The sequence below is a fragment of the Neopsephotus bourkii genome, unplaced genomic scaffold (assembly GCF_033783945.1).
Source record: "Neopsephotus bourkii isolate Nb327-2 ecotype Australia unplaced genomic scaffold, CSIRO-AGI_Nbou_v1 NB_801, whole genome shotgun sequence".
NCBI lineage: Eukaryota > Metazoa > Chordata > Aves > Psittaciformes > Psittacidae > Neopsephotus > Neopsephotus bourkii.
This window is the reverse complement of record NW_026901297.1, coordinates 145,878-169,441: the sequence shown is the minus strand read 5'-3', so window position 1 is coordinate 169,441 and position 23,564 is coordinate 145,878. Positions and strand designations below refer to the sequence as shown.

The 23,564-nt window shown below is 42.6% G+C and overlaps 1 protein-coding gene across 3 annotated transcripts; it reads right to left on the bottom strand.

Annotated features, from left to right (window-relative positions):
- Positions 1 to 200: 200 nt before the first annotated feature.
- On the bottom strand, positions 201 to 22,419 carry SENP5 (SUMO specific peptidase 5). Of its 3 annotated transcripts, none has more exons than XM_061355432.1 (10): positions 22,302 to 22,419; positions 14,568 to 16,137; positions 11,075 to 11,180; positions 10,781 to 10,928; positions 10,098 to 10,145; positions 8,068 to 8,145; positions 4,609 to 4,746; positions 2,839 to 2,922; positions 1,398 to 1,448; positions 201 to 1,307 (listed from the first exon to the last, which is right to left on the bottom strand). In XM_061355432.1, the coding sequence occupies exons 2-10, from the start codon at positions 15,520 to 15,522 to the stop codon at positions 1,197 to 1,199; spliced, it is 1,719 nt and encodes a 572-aa protein (XP_061211416.1). In that variant the 5' UTR covers positions 15,523 to 16,137; positions 22,302 to 22,419; the 3' UTR covers positions 201 to 1,196. The 3 variants fall into 3 exon arrangements, with proteins under 3 accessions (XP_061211416.1, XP_061211415.1, XP_061211417.1); XM_061355431.1 differs by lacking the exon at positions 22,302 to 22,419 and adding an exon at positions 21,948 to 22,231; XM_061355433.1 differs by lacking the exons at positions 10,098 to 10,145; positions 22,302 to 22,419 and adding an exon at positions 21,948 to 22,232.
- Between the last annotated feature and the right edge of the window lie 1,145 nt (positions 22,420 to 23,564).

The following is a 23,564-nucleotide window of genomic DNA, read 5'->3' as shown; positions in this document are numbered from 1 at the left end:
CTCAAGATCCTCTGCTCTCACCCATCCCTACCCAGTGCAACATCGCTGCCAGATTTGCCACCTCCTGCCCCTCCAGAGCAGAATGACATAACCTTGTGTTTGTACAGCACTCACCACAAGTTCTATTATACACAACCAGACTCATCTGTGCTACTGATCGCAAACAAAAGTAGGGGTGTCTGAGACAATCAAACAACAGATGCAGCAGAAATGAATTGATTTATATTTAAACAAAGGCAAAAGCGAATAGGAAGTTAAAGACAACAAGCCTGACAGAAATTCATTTGAAGACAGAGCTGAAGGGACAGATGCTGAAATGGTACATTGCACTGCGTACCGTGGAACTGAAAAATGACTGAAAGTCATCTGAGACTTAAACAGTTACAGCAAAGAGTTTATCTCAGTATCTAAGCTGTGAGTCTTCAGGGCCAGCTTTATAACTCTCCTTAATACACACATCATGGAGACTTCTGCAGCATATAGGAACATACCATCAATCTGACTGACTGAACACCTTTGTACTTTTTATTATACAGACAGGTGCTGAAGCTTTTTTGTGCAAAGTCTGCTTTTTATCTACAGGGACAGGCTGATAATGACACTGGATAAATGTTAACAGAGCAAACTTTATTAGCAACTTGACCTATTTAAAAAAGGGGTCTCCACAAATTGAACCTGTAGATGAGTTTAGCCACCCTAAAAAGTGATTCAGTATTATACAGCCACAACAGGGACAATGGAACTACCGAACAGGTTCTATCTGTTCTTTTTATGGGACTGGTTTTTTTTTTGTTTTTGATACATTCAAAGCATTATTGCATCAGAAAACATATCATGCATCTTTATGCTTCCAGACAAATTCACCTGTATTTGTCATTTCTAGCTACATCTCAAAGGTGCACCAAATCTACAGCTTTATAGTTTTAGTTGCATGCTTTGCCTATATGCATGCTGAGATAATAAATATTAAATACAGGAAAGAACATAAGGGAATCAAACTGACATTAGGGATATTTTATGGCAGCTCTGTTATCTTCTGCCAGTTAAAGAACGTGTCAAAAAATTGAGGTAACAAGTGGCCATACCACTCAGCTGAGAATCGTTCAAAATTCACGGAAGTTTTCAGAAATTCAAGTACACAAACACCAGCTGCAACTTGTCAGAAATGCCAGAGAAATTAGGTTGGCTGCATTCTATTAGTCTATTAGCTGGCATTCACACAGCTCCTTGTAAATCCTTTTTCTCACTCGGGGCATATCTTCCTGGGAGAACTGAAAAGGCTGGTCTAAGGCGAGGCACTTGCAGTACTGAGGAAAAGGAAAAGTTTTGATTGAAAAACAGGACATTTACTATATTAACAATATAGGCCACTAATGTTTAAAACGCAGTACTCTTACCTGGAGCACAAAAACCCCACAGTCACTGTCATTTTTCTGTTGTGGAATGCACTAAAAGGAAAAGAAATAAGAAGAGACACGTTAGATTTTTACTTATTCTTTTATTCTCTGACTACTGCTTAAAGTCCAAAAGTAGATTCTTCATAATGAAGTTAGCTCATTCTCAGAGCTAGCTGTTCTGCAGCACAAGAAACTGGAGTTGTAATTACTTCTTCTGATCCCAACTTTTGCAAGGTGACACTGAACACCTTGTTAGAGTAACATCTAACATTCAGAAAAATATATAATACAGGACAGAAAACAAATTACAAATCTTTCTTTCAAGTTTGTCTTTTAGCAACCTACACAGAACAGCATCTTAATTAGTTTAAATAAATGTTTGTACAGCATTATCTGCTTTACACAGGATCAAACTATATCAGCAAAGTCATACAGGCCTAGAGGAAGATTAATCTCAGCACCCACGCTACCAGCAGTGGCTTTCTTCCTCCAGCCACACCAAAGGGTCTTGAAGAACATTAAGAGTGATACATTGTCAGGCAACAGGACTGAGCAAGGCAGTCTCAAGAGATAACTTTCAACCTTCATTATTTCTCCAAACATGCTCAATTTTGATATATGGAGCTAAAAAGTCCCACTCGTTAGTGCTGCTATATCTCTGACACTTGAAGAGTAAAAGCAATTATTTTTCCTCAACTCCCAGATCTTCTACCTTATAGAATGCAGGACAAACTCTGTACAGGGTGTGCATGAATGCAGAGAGGAATCATTTAATGATTGTATCAGCATCTAAAAATAAACCTGTGTGAGGAGGGAGCTGTTGGGATTATGTCTAGTGTGCAATGACCTGTTTGATATTCTTGGAGCCATTATGATGTGGCTAGGCAAATCACATATTCCCTCATTTACACTACACACAAGTAAGTTACTCCCTTCTATAGTTGTCAGACGTTGTTTACTTGCTATCAAACACAGTGTGTCACAAACAGCCCTGGAGACCAAAGCCCTCTATCCATAGCAAATATAAAATATAGGCGGCAGCAAATATATTAGCCTGTTCCCTCCCTCACCAAGTCCCATCCATGTGGCATAATTCAGAACAGCTGTTTGGGACAAGTGAGGAAGCTGAGTCTTCAGCTCATTCAGTGCCTGATCTTGTGCCAGCCTGGGCACCAGCTACAGATTTTGCTGCACAGACATTTAATTGTCCAGAGATTAGGCTGAGATCATCAGGTCACTTGCAGAAAGTATTACAGACCTGGTGGGAGCTGAATGAGCAACAGAGCTCTAACTCCCATGTGTAACCAACTGTGTTACTTCTAGCACCCTCCACATGATCAGCATAAACCAATTTACTACTTGCATAAATATGCGGGTTTAGAAGCAGCCTCCTAATATCTTAAGGGAAGTCAGATTCCAGGGATTGAATGCTACCATTTACCTTTGTAACAGCCGTTTGCCAACCCTGAAGAAACTCAGGATGATTCTTCTCTTTTGCTTCAGTCAGCAAATATTTTCGAATATTCTTCAAAAAGGAAAGGAAAAAAGCAAAAATATTATTCACCAGCTACAGAATAAGAGACATCGACGTCTTTGCTGGTATCCTTTTTGACAATGAGGACAAATTTCATGCAAGCATTAAGCATCAGGATATGAGCTCCAACTTGGGAGGTAAAGAACTCTGGTGGGTACTATGCCTTTTACCATCAAGGCTCATTCTGGTCTGTCAAGGGAGCTTCAACACCCCCCAGCATTGCTGTACACTGGTATACCTAATACTAGGCTATCTGTGGCACTGGGGCAGAGAGTCAGAGTGCTCTCAGATGCAGAGACACACAGCACAGTCTGGCATGTGTTCTCTCCTGGATTACTTGGCTGGCACCAAGACCCTTACATGTGATATGATAGCATTTTCCTCCTTGAATCTCAATACAAAATACTTTTGAGTTCTGCAGCTAATCAACAAAGCTCTAGGGAGAGTTTTAGTGACATATAAGAAAAAATAGTCTGACACAAGCAAAGAAAAGGAAGCAAGATAAATGAGCCTATGGTCTCGGGTTAAGCAAATCCTACTTCTCTGTAAACAGGCTGGTACTTTATAGCACAATTTAAACGCACTCTAGCACACTAACAATCATTTCAGTGGGTGGATCACTGTGGAGTTTTGGGTATTGGCCCCCCTTCCACTAGAAAGAGCAGGAATAAAGGTGTCTCATATTTGTGAGACATTTAAGTGCAAATGTTTTGCCAAGAGCAGAATGGGAAAGGCCACATTGCAAGAGACTCCAGGGCTGCTGAGAGGGACCCCTGGTTTATGCTACGAGTTCAGAAGCTGGAGAGCACGAGGTCTCTTGCTCCCAGAATAAACATTAGCTTCATCCTCAGCAAATGCCAGCTCAAAACTAGTATCTTCATTCAGAAGTTCTAGCTGAGAACTCTCCTGGGTACAACAATTACTACTCTTTCGTAAGCCAACAACTACAGACAGTTAAAAGTAGAGGGCTGCTGCATCAAGCAAGCAATTAAGTTGACAAAATTAGCTTTTGTAAGAGGGTCATTACAATTTGCTAGGCCCAGCAAAAATTTCCTGGCTACTGTTTACCAGAAAAACTGATAATTTAACTCCAGTGTTCAGGTTGCAGCTTTGAGAGGTTGCTGGCTTATAATTGGAGGTACACACCCCATACCAATGCAGACAGAGGAGAAAGGAAACAGGGTGTTAACAGCACAGCAACACATAAATCCCACTGGGCAACACCAGAGCATCTTCAGTCCTATTCTCTCACCCAGGCAGCCTCCCCTAAAAAGGATTTATCATTACCACAGTTTATCATTTCCTAAACATGCATCTCTTAACAGTTGAAAGAACTGCCTTTACTTTCCTTCTGGCTTGTCTGCTTCCCTGTGGCACTAAGCTTAGAGTCCCTGCTTTTTGTGGAAGTGACAAGACAGAGACACGAAAGGTATGTGCTGATTTCAGTCAGGCTAATTAGTTAACAGGCAATCGGGTCTCAGCTCCCCACTCTGGTGTGACCCTCAAGGTCTGTTCTTCAGACTCCTTAGCAGGACAAGCTGATTCTCATTTAATATATGACAGGACAACAACAGGCTCGCTGCATTTAAAATTTAAGGCTGAACAGATAAAGGAAAGGAGGGGTTGGTTTGTTCAAGAAAACGGTTCAAACTCTGCAGTCACAGCTGTCACTCTTACCTCTACACAAAACTTAAAATGAATGCCTTGGGAATCATAAAATGAAATAATTCGACTGGGGATGTTCACAGTAATGAGGGACCAGTGGACTTCCAGGTGAATAGGAATTAACAAGAGAGTCTTTTTAAACAAGTCCACCTGTAAAGAAGAACAACATATTAGACACAATTCCACAGGTACAACACAGCACAGACTAATCATACCTAAGTTGCTTCTCCACCACCCTTCAATAGGAGTCTTCTTTTGCCCGCTCCATCTTTCACCACATTCCTCATGTTTATCTTATACAAAACTTACTAGCATTCACAAAAATAGTTACAGCACACAAAGTGGCTAAGGAGCCCTGCACAGTATCATAGTCACTACTGTATTTGTGACAAAATCCTGCTCATCTTGTACATTAACAAGTAGGATTTCTTGAGTCATGATGATAATATTATTGAACCTCCGTTTGGGTTGAATAATGACACTCTTGCCATGTGAGCACCACTGTTTTTTGTGAGAGCTGCACCATGGATAGCTGACAGTCTCGGGGGTGTTGGCTGTCAATCTCATCGTGAGCCAGCAGTGTGCACTCGCAGCCCAGAAAGCCAACAGAATCCTTGGCTACAGCATAAGAAGTGCGGCCAGCAGGTCAAGGGAGGTGATTCTTCCCTCCCTACACTGCTTCTGCAAGACCCCACCTGAAGCACTGTGTCCAGCTCTGGGGCCCCCAACCTAAGAATGATGTGGACCCATTAGAGTGAGTCCAGAGGAGATCACAAAGATAATCTGAGGATTGAAGCACCTCTCCTATGAAGACAGGCTAAAAGAGCTGGACTTGTTTAGTCTGAAGAGAAGGCTCCAAGGACACCTCAGAGCAGCCTTCTAGTTCCTAAACGGGCTGACCAGAGAGGGACCTTTTACAAGGGCATGTACCTGTAAGACAACAGGAAATTACTTTAAACTGAAAGAGGGGAGATTTAGATTAGATATTAGGAATAATTTCTTCACTATTAGGGTGGTGAGACACTGGAAGAGGCTGCCCAGAGAAGCTGTGGCGGCCCCATCCCTGGCAGTGCTCAAGGCCAGGTTGGATGGGGCTTTAAGCAACCTGGTCTAGTGGGAGGTGTCCCTGCCAAAGGGAGGGGTGATGAACTAGATGATTTTTAAGTGCCCTTCCAACCCAAACCATTCTATGATTCTATGAAGCAGTGGTGATTACAAACATGCTACAAAACCAGCAAGCTGATGCAGGTTGTCTTCCTCTGCTATAACGCAGGTTCTGTGCCTTGTCAGATGAAGGCAGAGGAGGGGTGCATGATGCTTTGGTGAGCACAGGAAAGGAGAGAATGAAGGCAGAGCAGATTCATTCTTTCCTGAACTTAACTTTGTAGCAGATGTACTGTGGTCACAGGCAAGCAAACAAGGGAGAAGGTCTTAAAGTACAGAACAAGCAGATCAGATGCAACACCCCCAGTGTCTGTATGGCAGATGAGTCCTTCTGCTTTTGGAAGCCAGCCAAGCCAGGGCCTTTCATGATCTTCCTTTTCCCAGCTCCTCTTGAAACGAGCATCTAATTACTGGGGTTTTGATCGTATAGTGCAGAAAATAAGCTAAAATAGAATACTGAACTAAACAAACTCATCCTGTGGGAAGACTTCCCTGTTTTTGTTTTTTGTTTTGTTTTGTTTTTTAAGCACTCTGCAATTTGAACAGTGCATAATTGCTGCAGCACTAGTAAAGACAGGTCGTTTGTAGGAGAGAAAAGTGTATTTTTTGAGTAACAGTGGGAAGCTGAAGACACAAAGATGTCCGAGCATTCATAGCAGCTATCAGTCAAGCCTTGCTCAGAACAGTACTTCGAATGTCACAAACATTGACAATCCCTGCTCCCACCTGCAGAACCTGCTTCATGACCAGACTACAGCATAGTTGCTACACAACGATCCATCATTCTTGGAGGGAAGCAAAGAGATGTCACCCAGCAGCACGTGGAAAGGAATAAAGGAAAAATAAAGGAAAACTGGAATAAGACAAATGAACTACACCTTCTGTGATGTCCAGCAACAGCAGAGTGGTGCTAAACACAAGGGTCCTCATGTGACCCCAGTTGTAGGATTGCTGCAGGCATGCAAACCTGTAGCAGAAAAGTCAAAAAAGCCAGAAGCTGTAAGGGTCTTTAGTTAAGACCTGATGTTCAGAAAGAATGGTGGCAACCTAGATTTGCTTCACCAAGACAGTGCAGTCAGCTAGCTGGCATGAGGGTGGACCACAGCAGGAGTGCCAATCTGATCAGTGGCCAGAAAAGTGAGACACAAACAGAAGCCTTGAAACCACTGCAGCTAAATGCAGAAGAGCATGTCCCTCTGGGCTCTGGCCTCCCATATACCAGGAGAGAACGTTCATAAAATCTGGTACAATACTTCGGTTTGTTTAAAAAGCAGAAACAAGTTCCCCTTAATTGCATATTGCAGGACAAAGCAGTCTACTGAAACCTTCCAGTATAAACTGCTTAGTTCTCATTCTTGCTTTCAAGATTCTTGAGGAATTTAAGTGTAAATGTCTGAACTACTGCCTTACTCTCATCTCTCCTCAGCAGCAACAGGAATACAGGTTGTGCTTTCAGAATCTACCTTCACTTTGGGGTTTTTTGCAAAACTTGGGTTGCTGGAGAAAAAGAACATTAAAAAATATCTGGGAATATTAAGCACCAATATTCAGTCTCGCTTTAAAGAGATTTTAATAAATTATGTGAATAGACTTTATATTTGGATAATGAGTTCATCTCTAGCATTTCACAGATGTGTGCTATTTAAGTGCTTCTGCAGAAAGATCATACATTCAAACATGGTCCTTGATTAGTTGTGCCTCATCTCCCATATTAGAAAGGATAAATGTTGACAGAAGAAAAAAAAATTATAAAGAAATAAAAGAGAGTACTGCTCTTTGTATCAGCTGCCTCAGAAAACATCACAACCCGTGACCTGGTATGGGTCCTGGAAAGCAAGGGGAATTCTGTTCTTCTCATGCAAACAGCGGTTCAGCTTATTAACTGTGGATCTCTGATTTCTGCTTTTCAGTACCTGTACGCGTTACTCAGGAGTAACACTTTTATAAAACAATCATAGTATGAAATAAAAGGAAGAATCAGAATTAAGTCTGCTCTCCCATAGAGTAGTGTACGTGGCACTGTCAGGAGCATCAAGAGACATTTCCTGCAGCTAAATTAACAGCCTGCATGAACATACACAAAGAGATAACCTACCACCACTGAAGATTAAGCCATTCAAAGTACATTTTCACAACACAACCATACTAACTGAATAATGCCACCCGACTATTTTTATTAACCTCTGCGCACTTTGTATAGCTCCTTTGCAAACTCATCCTTTGCCGATAACACTTTGTAACTTCAAGTTAGTGATTCAACCCAGCCCCAAAGAACCACAGCATCAATGACATGGAGCTAAAGGATACCTTTTTAGTCCATCGTTTCACCCCATTATATCCTTTGGTTACGAGCTGTCTATGAAAAAAACTGTTAAAGAAATGAACCTAAAAAGAGAAAGAGAAGGAATGAGCACAGAAATCCATGCACAATCATTCCCCCTCCCCCAGGGTAATTTATACAAAACAGTATGTAACGAGGCAATATTTAATGCAGGTTTAGAAACAGAACCCTGGTAGGGACAAACAGAGGCTCTGCCAAGCCTAAACTATCGCTGTTCTTCAGCAAGCAAATAAAGCAAGCCTTATTTCCATCTAATTTATGATGTGAGCCACTGCAGTATTTCTATTTACACTTCTGTATCTCCAGGCATATCATGTTTAATTTTTTATTGCAGATCGACTTGCAAGATAAACACCAGGATAAGGAGTTACAGGTATTGTTGTTCTTTACAGGAATTAAGGAAGAGAACACTGACTGGCAAAGTGGGGGTGGTGGAAAAGTGAGTTCTTTGTGATTTTAGTTGTGTGAAGCGCTGAGACTAAAAAAAAGTAAATTAAATTGATCAAAATGGTTATAAAATTCAATGGCCAGGGGGGTTGGAACTAGATGATCTTAAGGTCCTTTCCAACCCTAACTATTCTATGATCCTATGATCATTTGTATTCAACCACTATGACCAGCTCTGGACAAAACCAATATTCTGCATTCCTTTTGTAACTAAAGACATGTAGTACTCTTTGTATACAAACTAACTGTTGTAAAGCCCTAAATTTATGGCAAAAAAAAGTACGCTTATGTTAAAAAAAATATTTAGCTCCAGGTTAACACTGTTATTCCCTGTGATTAGGTTCTTGCAATTACAGGAACAGATTAGTACAAATGGAAAACTGCAACATCTGTTTTTAACAATTCTGCTACTGTGGAGGCAGTAGAAGGCTCGGGAAAAAGTTAGAAAATTCAGTATCTGAAAACACAGTCTAACACCCATTAGCTATGCCAACAGACTTCAAAACCACATTCTGAGGTAGCAGCACAAAATCTCCCATGAGGATTTCAATTACGCACTATGAAGAAAAAGCAGACACAAGCAAACAGATACCATCTCCAACACCCCAACCCTAGCACACACTCACGAAGTATAGAGAATACTAATGAAGAATCACCATCACCACCAATCAAAGCAACAACACTGCTTCTTCTGAGCTTGAAGATTTTAAGAGTTACGTTCTGCAGAGCTCATCTAAAAATGGCTTTGTTTGATTCTTCCTTTGTGGTCTCACCTGAAAATTGTTCAGCTCTCCTAGTAAACAGATGGGTCTTTATAATTGCCACTGCTGCAAATTTAGTCACAGAGAAGGCAGGGGTTGATTAATTTTTTTTCCAACTGCCACCAACAGTTACACCCCAAAGTTGGGAAGCAGTAAGCATTCTGTTCAGGATGCACAAACCAAAGCGAGTCCTGTAGAGCCACTGCTGCCAAGGAACCAAGCAGCTCTGCATCAGTTCAGATTCACTAGGCAGGCAGCTGACACAGCTTGAGTCGTTACAGCCCCACAACTACAAGGTGGGCAGGTGGGCAAGTGCAAGCAGCCCATGTGCATGGTTCAGATGCTACGATTCATGGTTTGTCATCTCAGCAGAAATTCATCTTCATCAGAAATTTCACATGAAACACTAGACTAGTGAGCAAGGGCATGGAAAAAGCACTTTAGAAGCAGAAAAGCTGGAGACAGAAAGCTCTAGGGGAGAAAGGAGCATGGGATAAGCAAAAACAGGTCACCTGTCTTCTATAGGTACATTAGTAACATCAGCCTACCACAGAGATCACCTGCAGAGCTAATCTAATAAATTCCTGAAACAAGGGCAACAGCGCTGAAAACTGTATTTTAGCACAGGAAGAGAAGAAAATTTGAGTAGCAGATAGCAACAAATTATAACAGAACCACTCAGATCATCATTGAGCTAAATCTCAATTCTGTAGCTGAAATATTCAATGTTTCACCCTTCCCTCGAAATCTCTCATTAGGTACATTTGCATAATAACAAAAAACCTCACCTTTTCAGGGACTGCATCCATTACGAGTTCACCATACATGTTAATTATCTGTAGGAATTAGTAAATAGTTGAATACATACAGAGTAATTTTGTAAACTGCAAGTAAGTTCATAAGTTCCCATAAAATGTAGGACTCTTCACAATCAAAACAGCAATAAGGAGGTGAGCAATTACAGTGACATTTTGCTGCAGCCTGAAGGACAAGCACTCTGGAACTAATAGTGGTTGGCACAGAGAGAGACTGTAACTAGCTGCTCTAAGTCTACCTTAATCTGAAATGCAGTTTAATTCAATTTAAGTCTACTGGTGCATGCCATGGGCACTGCAGCCTTCATGGGATTTTGACTGTGTGCCACAGGCTGCTGCTTCACCCTGCTTTTGTTTGTTATATGCTCAAGCTTGGGGATGGGGGAAGGTGCTAACATCTCTATGGGTAGCCACAATTTTCTCAAAATAGTGCAACATGGTTTCTTCAAAAGACAACAGTTCAGTTGTGATACCTCCCATCTTCCAGACTCATAACCACTATTATTATGATGCCATTGTAAAAGCTGCTCACCACTTCTTTTAGTGTACAGTAAGGACAGTCCACCTATAATGTAGCAGAAGGTAAACAACTAATATCCTAGTATTAATGGGCTAAAACAGGTTAAGGAAGCACATAAACATCAAGCATCTCTGACCTGGTCATTCAGCCAGTTTTGGCCTTCCAGTGTAGCTAAATCATCCATGTCTAGCATGTGCTTATTATAGAAGACCCGGAAATTGCACATGGAGGTTTTTGGATGTTTTTCCCGATACTTCACGATTTCCCTCATGATAAAAGGTTTTCTAAAACAGGATTGAAAAGGTAGAAAAAAAACCATAAGTCAAGGTTACGTCAAATGGACTTCTGATAGGTGTTAGACATGGAGCATGCAGCAGCAATGCAAGCAATCCGTCCTTTACAAAGTCTAGAATTAGATAGTGCTACACACCTATGGGAGAAATCTTCATTAAAGACTTCATTTAATCTTCCCATGACATCTTTTTCACACAGTGGTACTAAACTGCCATACTTCTTCATAACTTCATCTAGGAATCCTTCAAATATATTAGAAAAATGAAAGTGCAATCATGTAAAAGAACCTTCCAAGTTCACTACTCCAATAAAGCAGTCATTTCTTCCAAGTATGAGAAGCAATCATTCTGCACCCAACCAACAAACAGCACCACACGTGGCAAGTAAGTTTAAGAAAACTGTGCTCAAATTGGCAACATTAAATAAAAGTGGGTGTAGGGGAAGGCGGACAAAAATAAAAAAAAGCAGCAATCTGATCACTCATCTTCACAGGAAAAGATTAGACCCCATTCTTGCCATATACACACATATATTCATCAAACTAATTATACAGTGCCACTAGGAGAATCCATACCCCTGCCTTTTTCAATTAGCAACTTAAATAATTTTACTGCAACAGGAAAAGCCACCAGTTTCTGCAACAGTTTTCACTGAAAAACCAGTATCTTGTCCTCATGGTATGCGAATTACTCTCCTCAGATGTAAGCAGCCTTGGTTGGCAGAGCATTTGCCGTCTGTTCAGTTCCTCCGCTGCCACCGTAGCAAACAGAAAAGGCACCAGACAGATTCTCAGCAAGCTTAACTCACTTAACCCTGCATCCTAGGGATGGCATTTAAGGTGGCACAGACATCTGTGTCAGCCTGCCATTGCCTGGGAAAGCACTGGGCAGCTGTAGCACTAGAAACAAAAGAAACAAACTAGGAAATAATGAAGAGATAAATGCTGGAGGAATCTAAAAAGCTATGAAATAGATTATTTTTTCCTCAAGCACAAGACTGGAACACTGGAGACATAAATTCCATCCAAGCATCCCAAACTAGTTCAAGAATGAAACAGAATGGAAAACAGAATTTCAACACTTGCCAGTGAATAGGGGAAAAAAGCACAAGTTGTCCAGCTTTCTGAAAATTAGTTTTCGAGTGCTGCAGAAAACTGAAACGCTGGATCTAAGATCAGAGTCCAGGGATATCACACCAACCCAAACTACAGCACTCTTCTCCAGCCAGGGTGTGATGGCAAAGAGCATCACTGGACAGTGTATGGTCAGCAATCTGGTTACTAAGACTTTAACAACATTTCCTGGAAACTTTTGAATATCATGATGGGAAGAAGCAAGACAAGAGAAACACGTGACATAAAAAAGTGCCAGAAGAACAACAGTAAGAAAAGAACTAGAAAAGAAAGGAGACCAAGAACAAAACTCCAAAAGCTGAGAAAAACTGAAGTATAGCAAGAAGTACATCTGGATGTGTGACAGAAGAAGGAAGGACCGAAGAGAGAGATCAGACAACAAGGAAGTACTCTTCATGGGAAGATAACCTTCCTTACAACACCGCCACACAGTTGCCTAACAACTTTTACCCCTTACATCTCAGTAGACTGCGACAGGAAGGATATTTCTCATCTGGCTAGAAGTCTAGACAGACGATGCATAGGGTGTATATGCCTATCTTATTCTCTTTCAGCATATCTAATTTCTAAAGGCTTTTTATTCATACACCCAGAGGAAGGACTGTTCCTTGTAGCTACAACTAAGAGCAGCAGAGCTCCATGAGACCTCTAGCTAGGCTATGACTTCACTTTAACTTGTGTAACTGAATAACTCAAGGAGGAAAATACAAAGTTTGGACCTAGTGCACAATCAGACACCCATCATAAATAGGATCCACCATGGAGCTCTGTTTGATAACAAATATCACATCAGAATGCACTAAATATTGCAGCCCATTAACATCTGAGTTCAGCTGCTGCAGAGAAATTAAAAACCTGCGAGCATCCCCAACACTTACATTTACCTCATGCATCAACCCTAGCAACTCTTGCTACATTAACAGTATCTTTAGGGTACAGTTAATTATTAACATGCCTAAAAATACAAGAACTCCTGTACATAGTTATACCAAAATTAAAATTCTTTTTTATAGCTTTTCAGCTGAGAAAACTCAGAAGAGCCATACAATCGGTATGAATATGTAATGTAGACTTGGCTTAAATCCTCAGGGAGGAACCCTCAACTCTGAAGAAAATGGAAACTGGTCTCACCTACTTTCATGCAGAAGCCAGGTAAGAAAAACACTACTGTGTGGAAAAGCTTGGTGCCCTTGCTGCCTGTCTTTTAATTTTATTTTTTTAAGTTACTCGGGCCTCCTCTGAACAGGAATATGACTGCCTATCAGCCTGGAAAACAGTAACCTTTGCCAATCTGACAGAGTCTTGGTTCTTGACTGTTATGGAAGGACCACATGACTTTTTCTGTTGGACAAACTTAAAAACTCCACTGCAGAAGTGGTACCACAGTTTCTCCCCATTTCTCACACAGTGCCTGCTCCTTGCTGGATTGTGTAAAGCCAGTCGTAAAGAAACACATCCCATACTAACTTGTGGATATGGATGTGGAAAGCTGTATCATCTTTTGAGGTTCAATATCTCCTTCTTGATGGCTTGCTTTAGAGGATCAATTGCAAAACTCAAGGATAAAAAGGTTTGCAGAAAAATCAGAGCATGTCAAACTTCAAACAATCCCTTTAACACTAACACCAGCTTCAGGTTTATGGGAATCTATGAAGCAAATTTCTCCAAAGGAAGACTTTGGTTACCAGAAAACCACTGAACTTGAACATTATATTAATGGTACTAGGTGGCACAATGTGTTAATTTGCTGTTCCTTACTATGTGTATGGTATGATGCTAGACATAAATAAGACACTGATTACTATTTTTACCATGTTCCTCTTTAAAGAGACTACCTAAACCACATGCTCAGCATTGAGTACAAAAATTCCAAAGTCTTTTTGCTGAACCTTTGCTAAGACTGTTCATGTCTTTTTGAAAAAAGTTATTTAATAAGATTCATCAAGCCTACTTTATGAACAATTGTAGAGAAAACTAAGTGACAATGAATAATATGTTATTGGCTATTGAAACCTGAGATTCATTAAGTGGCTTAGTTGCAGTCTAAGAGCAAGAGAAGAAAGGATAAGGCTGGAAGTGTTGGAACACCAGGGATTTTTCAAAAACCAAGCTGAGTAATAACTGTCAACCATTTATACCACTGGTAGTTTTAACCCTGTATCATCTTCTGAACCACATGATAAAAGACATTAAAAATGCTTATTAACAATTTTTCACAAATATTCCAATTAAATTACATTGTATTCTCTAAAACAAAAGCAGAGGCACTATTCAACTATCCCTCAAAACAGCTTGTCAGATATGCATAGATTTGTCCTTCCTTCATGCAGCTCTCCTCTTTGCAGCCTCATTTCATTAAGTGTTATGATAAGCACTCTTTACAGTTCACAAAAAGAAACCATTTTAATAAAGGAATTAATGCAACATGTAAACTCCACAACAAATCTAGCAGTTTTCAGAAACTCCTGGAAGCCCTAAGGTATGTAAAAATGTGTACCACAAAGCCACGTCGCCAACTGCTCATCAGCCACCCGAGAAGTTTTCTGACTGTTCCTTTTGCCTCCTTTATGAGTTCCGGATTTTAGTCGTGTGCTTCCTGGTGAAGGCTCCTCAAGAGGACTTTTACAGTAAGGGTGATCTAGTAACTCTGCGCTAAAGATGTCCAGGTTTAAGGAGCCCTCTATTTCCATTTGGCTAGGGCTGTCCTCCTTTTGTGCCAGCTCCATGGATAAAGGTCCATTTGAAAAATTATGATTGACATCGGAATCCTGCGAGGATTGCGACAGCATCATTCCATCTACACCCATAATCTCATTAGAGTCAGCGTCATCTTGACCTGAAACAGAAATTTCTTTTCCTGTCACTGAGACGAAAATGTCAGAGCAATGCTCCTCTGCCAGAGCCCTGTTGGTCTCCACCTGCTGCAAGGTCTCTGCCTCTGGAGATGCTCTAGCATGAAGTTCTGGTGGGACAGCACCTGCACTGCCATCAGGCCTTCTGGATTCTGGCTCCTCAGAACACCACTCAGCACACTGTAATGCATCCTGTGTAAAGCAGACCTCAGGTGTGCATGGTTCATTCTCCTCACCTAAAGATTTGGGTGTATTATGGTTCATATCTGATAAACTGTACCGGTTCCAAACACGGTTACTTTTAGATTTCCAGTAGGAAAGCCAATTACACAATCCACTTTCAAAATCCCGCTGAAGTGTCTCTTGATGGTCCCCCCTAACTTTCTTCACCCACCTTGACTTGATTTTTCTCAATTTGCAGGTTTTGCCTCTTGCTCGAAGTTGCGGGGATTTTATAATTCTATAGCGAAATCTAACCATAGAAAGTTTCTTATGCATCATAAATAAAGATCTCTTTTTTACAGTATGATGGTTAAATTTGGATCTCTTTATAGTTGTCAAGGGTCCACAAGTTCCATTCCACTCCCTTTTCAACACCATTTCCTTTTATAGTTGTTTAAAACTACTAGGACTCTGTTGCCCTTACCATTATTGCTCTTCTCCCTGCTATATACAAAACTACCTTTCTTTACAGGTAAGGCAGCACCATCCAGTGTACCACATGAGACATAACGGCTGCTGCCAGCGATGCTATTAAGGATTGCAACAGTTTCAAATTCTTCATTCAAGTGATCTTCACTCTGAAAGAATTCATTGTTGAGTTTTCTTACTACTTTTCCAGATGGGCTTTTGGCTTTGGGATAGGGACAGGATCTTTTTGCTCTCAGTAAGAGGAAATCTGTATGGCTCAGTGGCAGGCTTTTGATAGGCTTCTGCATTTAGAGGCGCCTCAAGAGCCCACCTGCTCTGGAGCTCAAGTGCCTTCCTTCTGCACTGCAGTCTTCTGTACAGTTTGTTGTGATTTAAGCTCACAATGAGCTGAGCACTGTGTCTTTTCTTCTTAGCTAGGAAAAATTGCTTTTGGAAGCAGTATTTCCCAAGCTCCCCAAATCCAGTGGTCCATCTTCTAGACTGGGCCAGCAACTGACTTCTCTTCCAGAGCAAATGTTGCCTGCAGTTTTTCATTTTTCTGCTGCATTTTGATCTTGAAAACAGCTGAAAGAGTAAAGGAAATGAATTCAGAGTTATCTTGACTGTAACATAATAGCAAAACACTAAGGCACATTCTTCAGGCAACATGCCTATCTAAAATTCCACCTGTCCTCCAAACACAATACCACGGTCCCTAGGACAGTCTCACTTGCAACAAGAGGGAAAAGAAGCAATAGCTGCAGTGGCTTGGTGCATAAACAGGCTCTTCTCATTTACCTTCCCTTGAGGTAAAGCAATAAACAGGTAATCCCCACGCAGCCCACACTCCCTGTATGCAATTTCTGACTTTCAGGCCTGAGGTTAAACCTCTCTCAATACCCATGTTGTAGAGCCAGCACAGTTGACTATCTTGCCTCAAAAAGCTTTTGAAAAACAAAACTTTGAAGTCCAAGTTAGTCAACAAGTTTGTGCAGGTACCCGATTCCATCAGCACTGTATAAAGGGAATACATATTCTTGTGAAATAGATGCTAGCAGGTACCCTGAAAACACTTCCTACGCTCACACAAACTCTTCCCTTAAAGGAACAGTAATAGACATGCTGCCACAAAAATTCTGATTCTCTGGCTAGGTAAGGAATGACACAGCTTACTCTGTGAAATGGTTTCTCCTTATTTGCAGTAACAGGTCACTCCACGAGGCAACACCATCATCACCTTCTGTAATTAGTGTTTATCTTTGCATTGACAAACCAATATCAATTCAGGACACCAGTTAATCAGCTTAAAATTCCTTTCCCCACTAAAAACCTGCATCTCACAAGTGTGCAATAAGAGACTACACAGGAGTGTAAAGCCTGCGGAGTAATATCTATTCACCTTCACTACATAATTAAAAATATTAATTCAAAGGTAGAAGAATCCAGGAACACAAGGGGAAGGCATCGGCTGCACACACAACATAGGATGTTTCATGCGACTTTGTCCCAGCCTCACCAGGTACATCACATCTCACATCTGTATTTTACAACAGCTTTTTTTTTTCTTAAATTCAGAAATGGACTTTGCTCCCCTCTGTCCAACTGATTCTGACTTACAGACTATTATAATAAATTTTCCTTTAGCCACACCTGTCCCAGGCATTACACAGAAGCATCACCTCGCTGAAAATAAAGGACCCTATAAGTGGAAATAAAACATTAACAATTGGACTTTAAAGGCAAATATGAATGCTAGATACCTGCAAACCCAGGTATTTAAAGTATTTAAAGTCTGACTTAAGAAGCTCTGCTGCATTTTTCACTCGGATATAAACATCATGTGGCTTTTTTTTTTCCTTTCTCTATTTGTTGTTGTGGAGGAGTGAGAGGGGAGTAAAAATGCACAGAGGATGAAGAATATCATTTAGTACTTGGGTAAAGTATCCCTACGACAGAGAAAACAGTCCTCAGAAAGGAACCTGGCTACCTCCCGACAGATGTGCAAGGCAGTATAGCTCAACAATGTAAGCACTGCAGTAGAGTCCAGCTCTTTTGTAACCCTCTACTAGTCACCATGCAACTTAGTTATCATAAAAATCAAGACATAACATCTAATCATGCCAAGTTTCTCATACTTGCTCTGTTAGCACTTACATATTTCTCCACAATAGATCCAGTTTACTACTGGATTTTTATTTTTTTTTTTTTTAATGCTACAAACTCTACATTTCTGCCTATTGTGTACAGTATCTACAAAAGATTCCTCGAGTGGCCCCAGAAAACATCAGCCAAATCAGTGTCTTGCTATGACAGCTCACTGCAGCCACATTTCTATCCAGGTAAAACAAACCAAGCCAGCAAACCCACATCATTCTGAGCAGAGCCATGTATACCAGGGGCTTCTGCCAGTGCAGAAAGCCGTGAGTACTCTAAGAAGAGCACAGCACATGAAGGTAATGGTTTCACTGCTGCTCAGCCTCAACAATACGTGCCCAGGAACCGTGCAATATACATGCCAGGTTTTAAGAACACTCCTGAATGACCTGGGAGTCATCACTTTTCTCCTTCCTCTCTCATTGCAAAGTCCAACAAGAAGCATCCCCTCCACAGGCACTGTCATGAAAGTCAAGTCATGGAAGAAGGCTGAGCAACCACCAGTTTTGTGAATAGCCACAGGTTACGCAGGAGCTGAAACACCTACAGCCGCCATTGTTTCACCCACAGTAGACTGAACTAATAATCACAGTGGGAAAAACACTGAACTAGATCCTAGCAAAGATAAGTCCTGCCAACAAAAAGAACCTGAGGCAAACTGGAATTGAGAGACAAGAGTGGTGCCACAGTTTCAATGCAATCAATTGCAACAGCAGCAATCAAAATAGCTCATTTGCTTGTTAGTGTCATGAAATCCAGCTTCTTACACTGCAACAAAAGATCTTATGAAAGCTATTCTACTCACATGTTCTTCTGCTTCATTTTTAACTGAGACCATAAAAAAAGTTTCACATTATAATTTACAGGATTAAAAAATACCTCATGTTTGCCCGTGATGCACACACCAATTTCTCCACATTGAAGGTTTTTTCTGCACAAAAAAATCCTTAAAATGGGAGGAAAGTCTAAGTCATTTAATCCAAGCAAACCTTTCTTGCTCTCCCCTCTCCCTTTTCAAACAATCAGTTTTGAGTCTGGATCCCTTTAAAGCAAAGGCCTCCAAGGAGTAGCTGATCTCAGTTCTAGGAGCTGAAACAGTTCACTTTTTCTAACAGCAGTATTACTTTGAACGACAAAAGATAATCCATACGCAAATATTTAATTAAAGGTGCTGCTTGAAGAACTTATTTTCCATCAGTGCTACAAGGCTATTACTGGTTTTACTCAGCGAAATAAATCAGCAAGGCAAAAGGACAGCTTAAAAGCGCACTGCTGGAAAAGGAACTGAACTGAGCTACAGAAGACCAAAAATAAAGTAAGCACCACCCAAAGTTTAAGAAGCTGAAGGGAAATTCACATCTCCACCCCATACATTGACACAGATGAAAAAAATCTCTGAAATGGAGGAATATGCACCATTAGGAGACATTTGCTTTGTATAAGGCATACCTCTACTGCGCAGAGATGCTGCTGAGACTATGCCAGCAAAATCTTAAACCCAGAAGAACCCAAGATATACACCTCCCAGAGACCATGAGTGAAAGAAATTTACTGTCATTAATCCTCACCCTTTTGGCTATGTTTGACATATCACCTGCAAATGGTTATATACTAAATGGCACCATCTCTTTTGCACTGGACAAAGACAACCCCAAACCATCAGAGCTCTCTACTAACAGAATACAAAGCAAATTTATGACCAGAATCTGCTATTTGGGAGCCACTCCGTTTTTAGAATAGAAACTTATCCCTAGAGCTCTGGTAAGTTACAATCAAGCATGACCATGTCAACTTGACATAAAGCTGGCCTAAAATTCACTTAACACCTACACATGAAGAAGGGAGGAATGTGAGGCCTGTGATCCTTTACTGAGTAACAAATTCAGCATAGATACACGCTGTATTTTCCTTTAAGCAATTAGCAACTCATGCCATTTGCAATTTACATGGTTGCAGCTTATGCCACCTTTAGTGAAATCAAGTACTGTAAAAGACACTACACATTTAAATCTTTCACCAATTTCAAGCCTGTTACAGTTTGATTACTAATTAGTCCTTGGCAGCCCTATTTATTTTTGGCAGGTTTGTAGAGCTCAGGTTTTCACTGAAAAGCACAGAAATGGGAAAGGCAGTCCCAGCCAATGCTGCTGATAGAACTCTAACCAAAGGTTTCTTGCTGACACTTGAAGTGTCAGACCACAGATACTTTTTGTCCATGTGGGTGCAGAACAAATCCACAGCGCTGCAGCATCACAACTACTTCATACTTAGATCACTGCAAGCTATCTAGGGCTGCATCAGGGTGGCCAGCAGATCAAGAGACACATGCCCCTGGCAATTCAAATACAGCTCACTTGCTAATTCTTAGGTTGTTATTTCCCCCACCCCTCCCCTCCAACTGTCCAGTTTTTATTATCACTGTTTATGAAAGAAGCTTGCTTCAAAGAGCATCAGTAATGTAATCAGCAAACAGCCTTGGGAGCATGGCCTTGTGTGGACATGAGTAGTTCATGCATCACCTGCTCCCAAGGGAGGCAGCAGCTCTTGCAACACCCTGCACGTCCAGCCTTTCCCAGAGTAGATCAGGGCTGGCTTTCAAGGACAGAAGATAACCAGGAAAGAGAAATCAGGCCTGAGGTTAGACAGCTGGGCCGTGCTGTGCAAGAGGATGCTGGCCCTCCCCCCAACCAGAATCTAAAATTGGAAAGACAGAGAAAGGAAACTGGGGAAGGGTGTCTCTCTTCAAACCACAGCGTGGCCAGACCTAAGCTGATAATGTCAGGAAGTCTGAAATGATTCAATGAGCCCATGCAGAAGTAATGCAGATTCACAGCACTGGGAACTATCTCCTCTGCTTTCTTTTCTGACCTACCCAGCACAGTTCTGTGAACTATCAACCAAACATTTCTGTCCAGAGGTGAAACAAGCCCTAAGAAAATGCACTTTGACAAAACATAACACATTAACGCAAGACCATACAGAAAAGGCCAAAGTCCAAAGTTACCAACTCATGGGAACACAGCTGAACACGCAGCTGATGACCTCAGCTATCACACTGCAAGGCTTAAACTGGTACAGTTACTTTGGTTTCTTCCCTTCTCCCTACTAGTGTTCCGGGAAGTAACCCACAGTCTCACCCATTTAGCTACACATCTGCTAAATTTATTTCTGGCAAGATGATTATAATTTACTTACAGAAACATCCTCCTTCAGGCTAAATTAGATTAGGGGAGACATGGCTATCAGATAAAACAGCATTTAAGAGAAATGCTGTCACAAATCAAGAGTGATGAAAAATTTCTAGATTAAAGAACCCAAAGTTACTTCTGTACAAGCAAGTAGTAAGGACATACCTAATTTTTCATCTTTATGCTTCTGATTGATTATAATGAAATATCAGTCAAGCTTTGTGCCCTCCTTCCTGAATACCTCTGCAAGGTAGAAGCATGGAAGCAGCTGAAAGAAAGTCTACTGAACTTTGCTGCCCTGCAAAGGGAACAGAAACTGGAATTTCAGTCAAGGTCCTTGCACATGTCTGGGCTCAAGGGTCTCCCTTGTGTTTTCTAAAGACTTTCCTCAAAGTGTACTTTCACAAGCATTAAACACATATTCCTGCAGCTTTGAAAAAAAAAGATGACTTCTCTACTTATGCAGTGACACACACATAGATAAGTAAAGGCAAGGCTATTACCAAAGGCATTCTTCTTCGCTTCTGAGTGGAAGTTTGGGCTAGAACAAGTTTCATTTGCAGATGGCTGCAGGGACAGCACGTTAGTTAAACGTCCTCACCTGAGGAACACAGCTCTGCCTGTTACTGCCCCACGGTCCAGCACCCCACCTGTCCTGTGACAGTCACCCCACTGAGCCTCCCCGGCCCTGAGTGACTGGAGCAAATAAGCTCTCTCTGCGTACACAGCAAAGAGAATGGGAATCTGTGAGCAAAAGGGCAGAGAAGTGGGGTCGAGAACTCAGTGATGGGGGAAAAAAAATTAAAAAATCTCTTAACTAAAAATCCCTTTTTACAGGTGCCCAGCTCCCCCAACGCCCTTACTCTCACAGTCTTGTAGTTACGGACAGTCTACCCGAGCCTCCCAGGAGAGGCTGGCACTGAGGGACTCCGCGCCGCCCCGGGTTTTGCCCTAGACTCCCTGTTCTGGCGAGCCCAGTCAAACCCCGGTGACGCCGCCAGGAACCAGGCGCCAGCACCTGCCCCCGGCACCCACGAGAAGCGGCAGACCCACAGAGAGGGCCGGGGGCAGCAAAGCGGCGAGCAGCGCCCAGCGACCTCTGCCCGCGGCTCCGGGCGAGTGTCCGGCCGCCCCCACTTACCGGCCCCCCAGCTCTCCAGCCACTGAGGTGGGGCCAAACCCGGGCGAGAAAAGCCTGCGCGCCGCCGGGGGTAGCTCCGGGCGGACACTGCCTTCCGCTCCCCCGGCCCGCAAAGGGGGACCAGCCGGAGCCGCCCTGCAGCGGAGGCCCGGCAGCCTCTGACCCGGCCGCGCTGCCCCGCACTCGTGGGACCGAGCACCGGGCGGGCCAAGGCCGCCGCTCAACCACCGTAACGGCCCTCACAGGTCCATCGCCCCCCACCTCACCTCCGCCCGCCGGCACCGCCCGGCTCATCCCGGCCGCCGCCAGGGCCGCGCTCCGCCCCCGCCGAACGCCGGGCCCGAACGCGCTGCGCCGGCGCCGCCGCGTCAGCCCAGCGGCCGGCGGGGCACGGCGCCTGCGTCCGCTCGCGAATGGGGCAGGGTCGGCTGCTAGCGGGGCAGGGCCTGGTCTGCTCTGCTCGATACTGCACTTCTTTTCCGGGAAGTCCAGGCAAGGCATCTCTGGGACGTGTGAGCCAGGAAGGCAACAGGGGCCTTTCCTGGTGCCTTCCTGGTGCCATTGTCACTATGCAGCAGCCCCCCCCCCCCCGGCTTCTGGGTCCGAGGCCCGCGGCTGCCCTGTCTTCCGCGGCACAGCAGCAACAGCTGCAGAAACGAGGAGTTTAATAAACAAGCTGAGTTTGTAAAACGAACCACTGATACCTCGGTATATGGCTGTGGTTCTAGTGGACCCAAGTTAAAAAATTTCGTTGTTACTCCGGTGTCAGCCGTGTGGCAGAAGCGCTGGTACAAGTGGAGCCGCAGGCAGGGCTTTGCCGGGCTGAGGTAGCGGAGCTTGCAGGCTTCGCTTCTCTGTGAGCTGCCCTTTGTGGGTCTGTTAACATCTCTGTTCCGTGGTTCCTCCACCTGAAGAATGGGGAAGAAGATAGCGGCCAGTTCCACTGCTGTCCTGTGCCGTACAGAGACATTGTGAAAACGGGAAGTGCTCCAGCACCATCGCGTTTTAGTTGCTGGGTGGAGGAAGGTTACACTTCCTCTCATCAAGTAGCCCCTGTAAGGAGAAGCTAAAAGAATTTCCAAATTACAAGAAGTCAGTGAAGCAGGGAAGATTGGGAAACAGCCACAATATATCAATTTTGCAACAGCTTTGCAGGAGATGGGCTGTTTTCCTCCAGGAATTACACAGGCCATGGTTTGCCAAATGCTGTAACAAATGGGAAAAAAAGGGATTGAGAAGACAATGGGGTGATGCAACAAACAAACGGGCAGAGTCCACACCAAACTGAGAGTTGCTGGCTTTTATTTGTTTGTTTGAAAAATGTCCAGCCCAGCACTCTCATTATATCCACTGCTTTCCTAAGCAACCATTTGTTCTTCCTGTACAGTAAATCCAGCCAAAGATGGGCTAAGCACTTTCAGAGCAACAAGATGAGTCCTCTGGCCTTTATGAAACACACAGTAAACAGGCTGCAGAAGGCAAGTGCTTAGGCCATGAAGTTACAACAGGAATGTACTAAATAGAAAGAA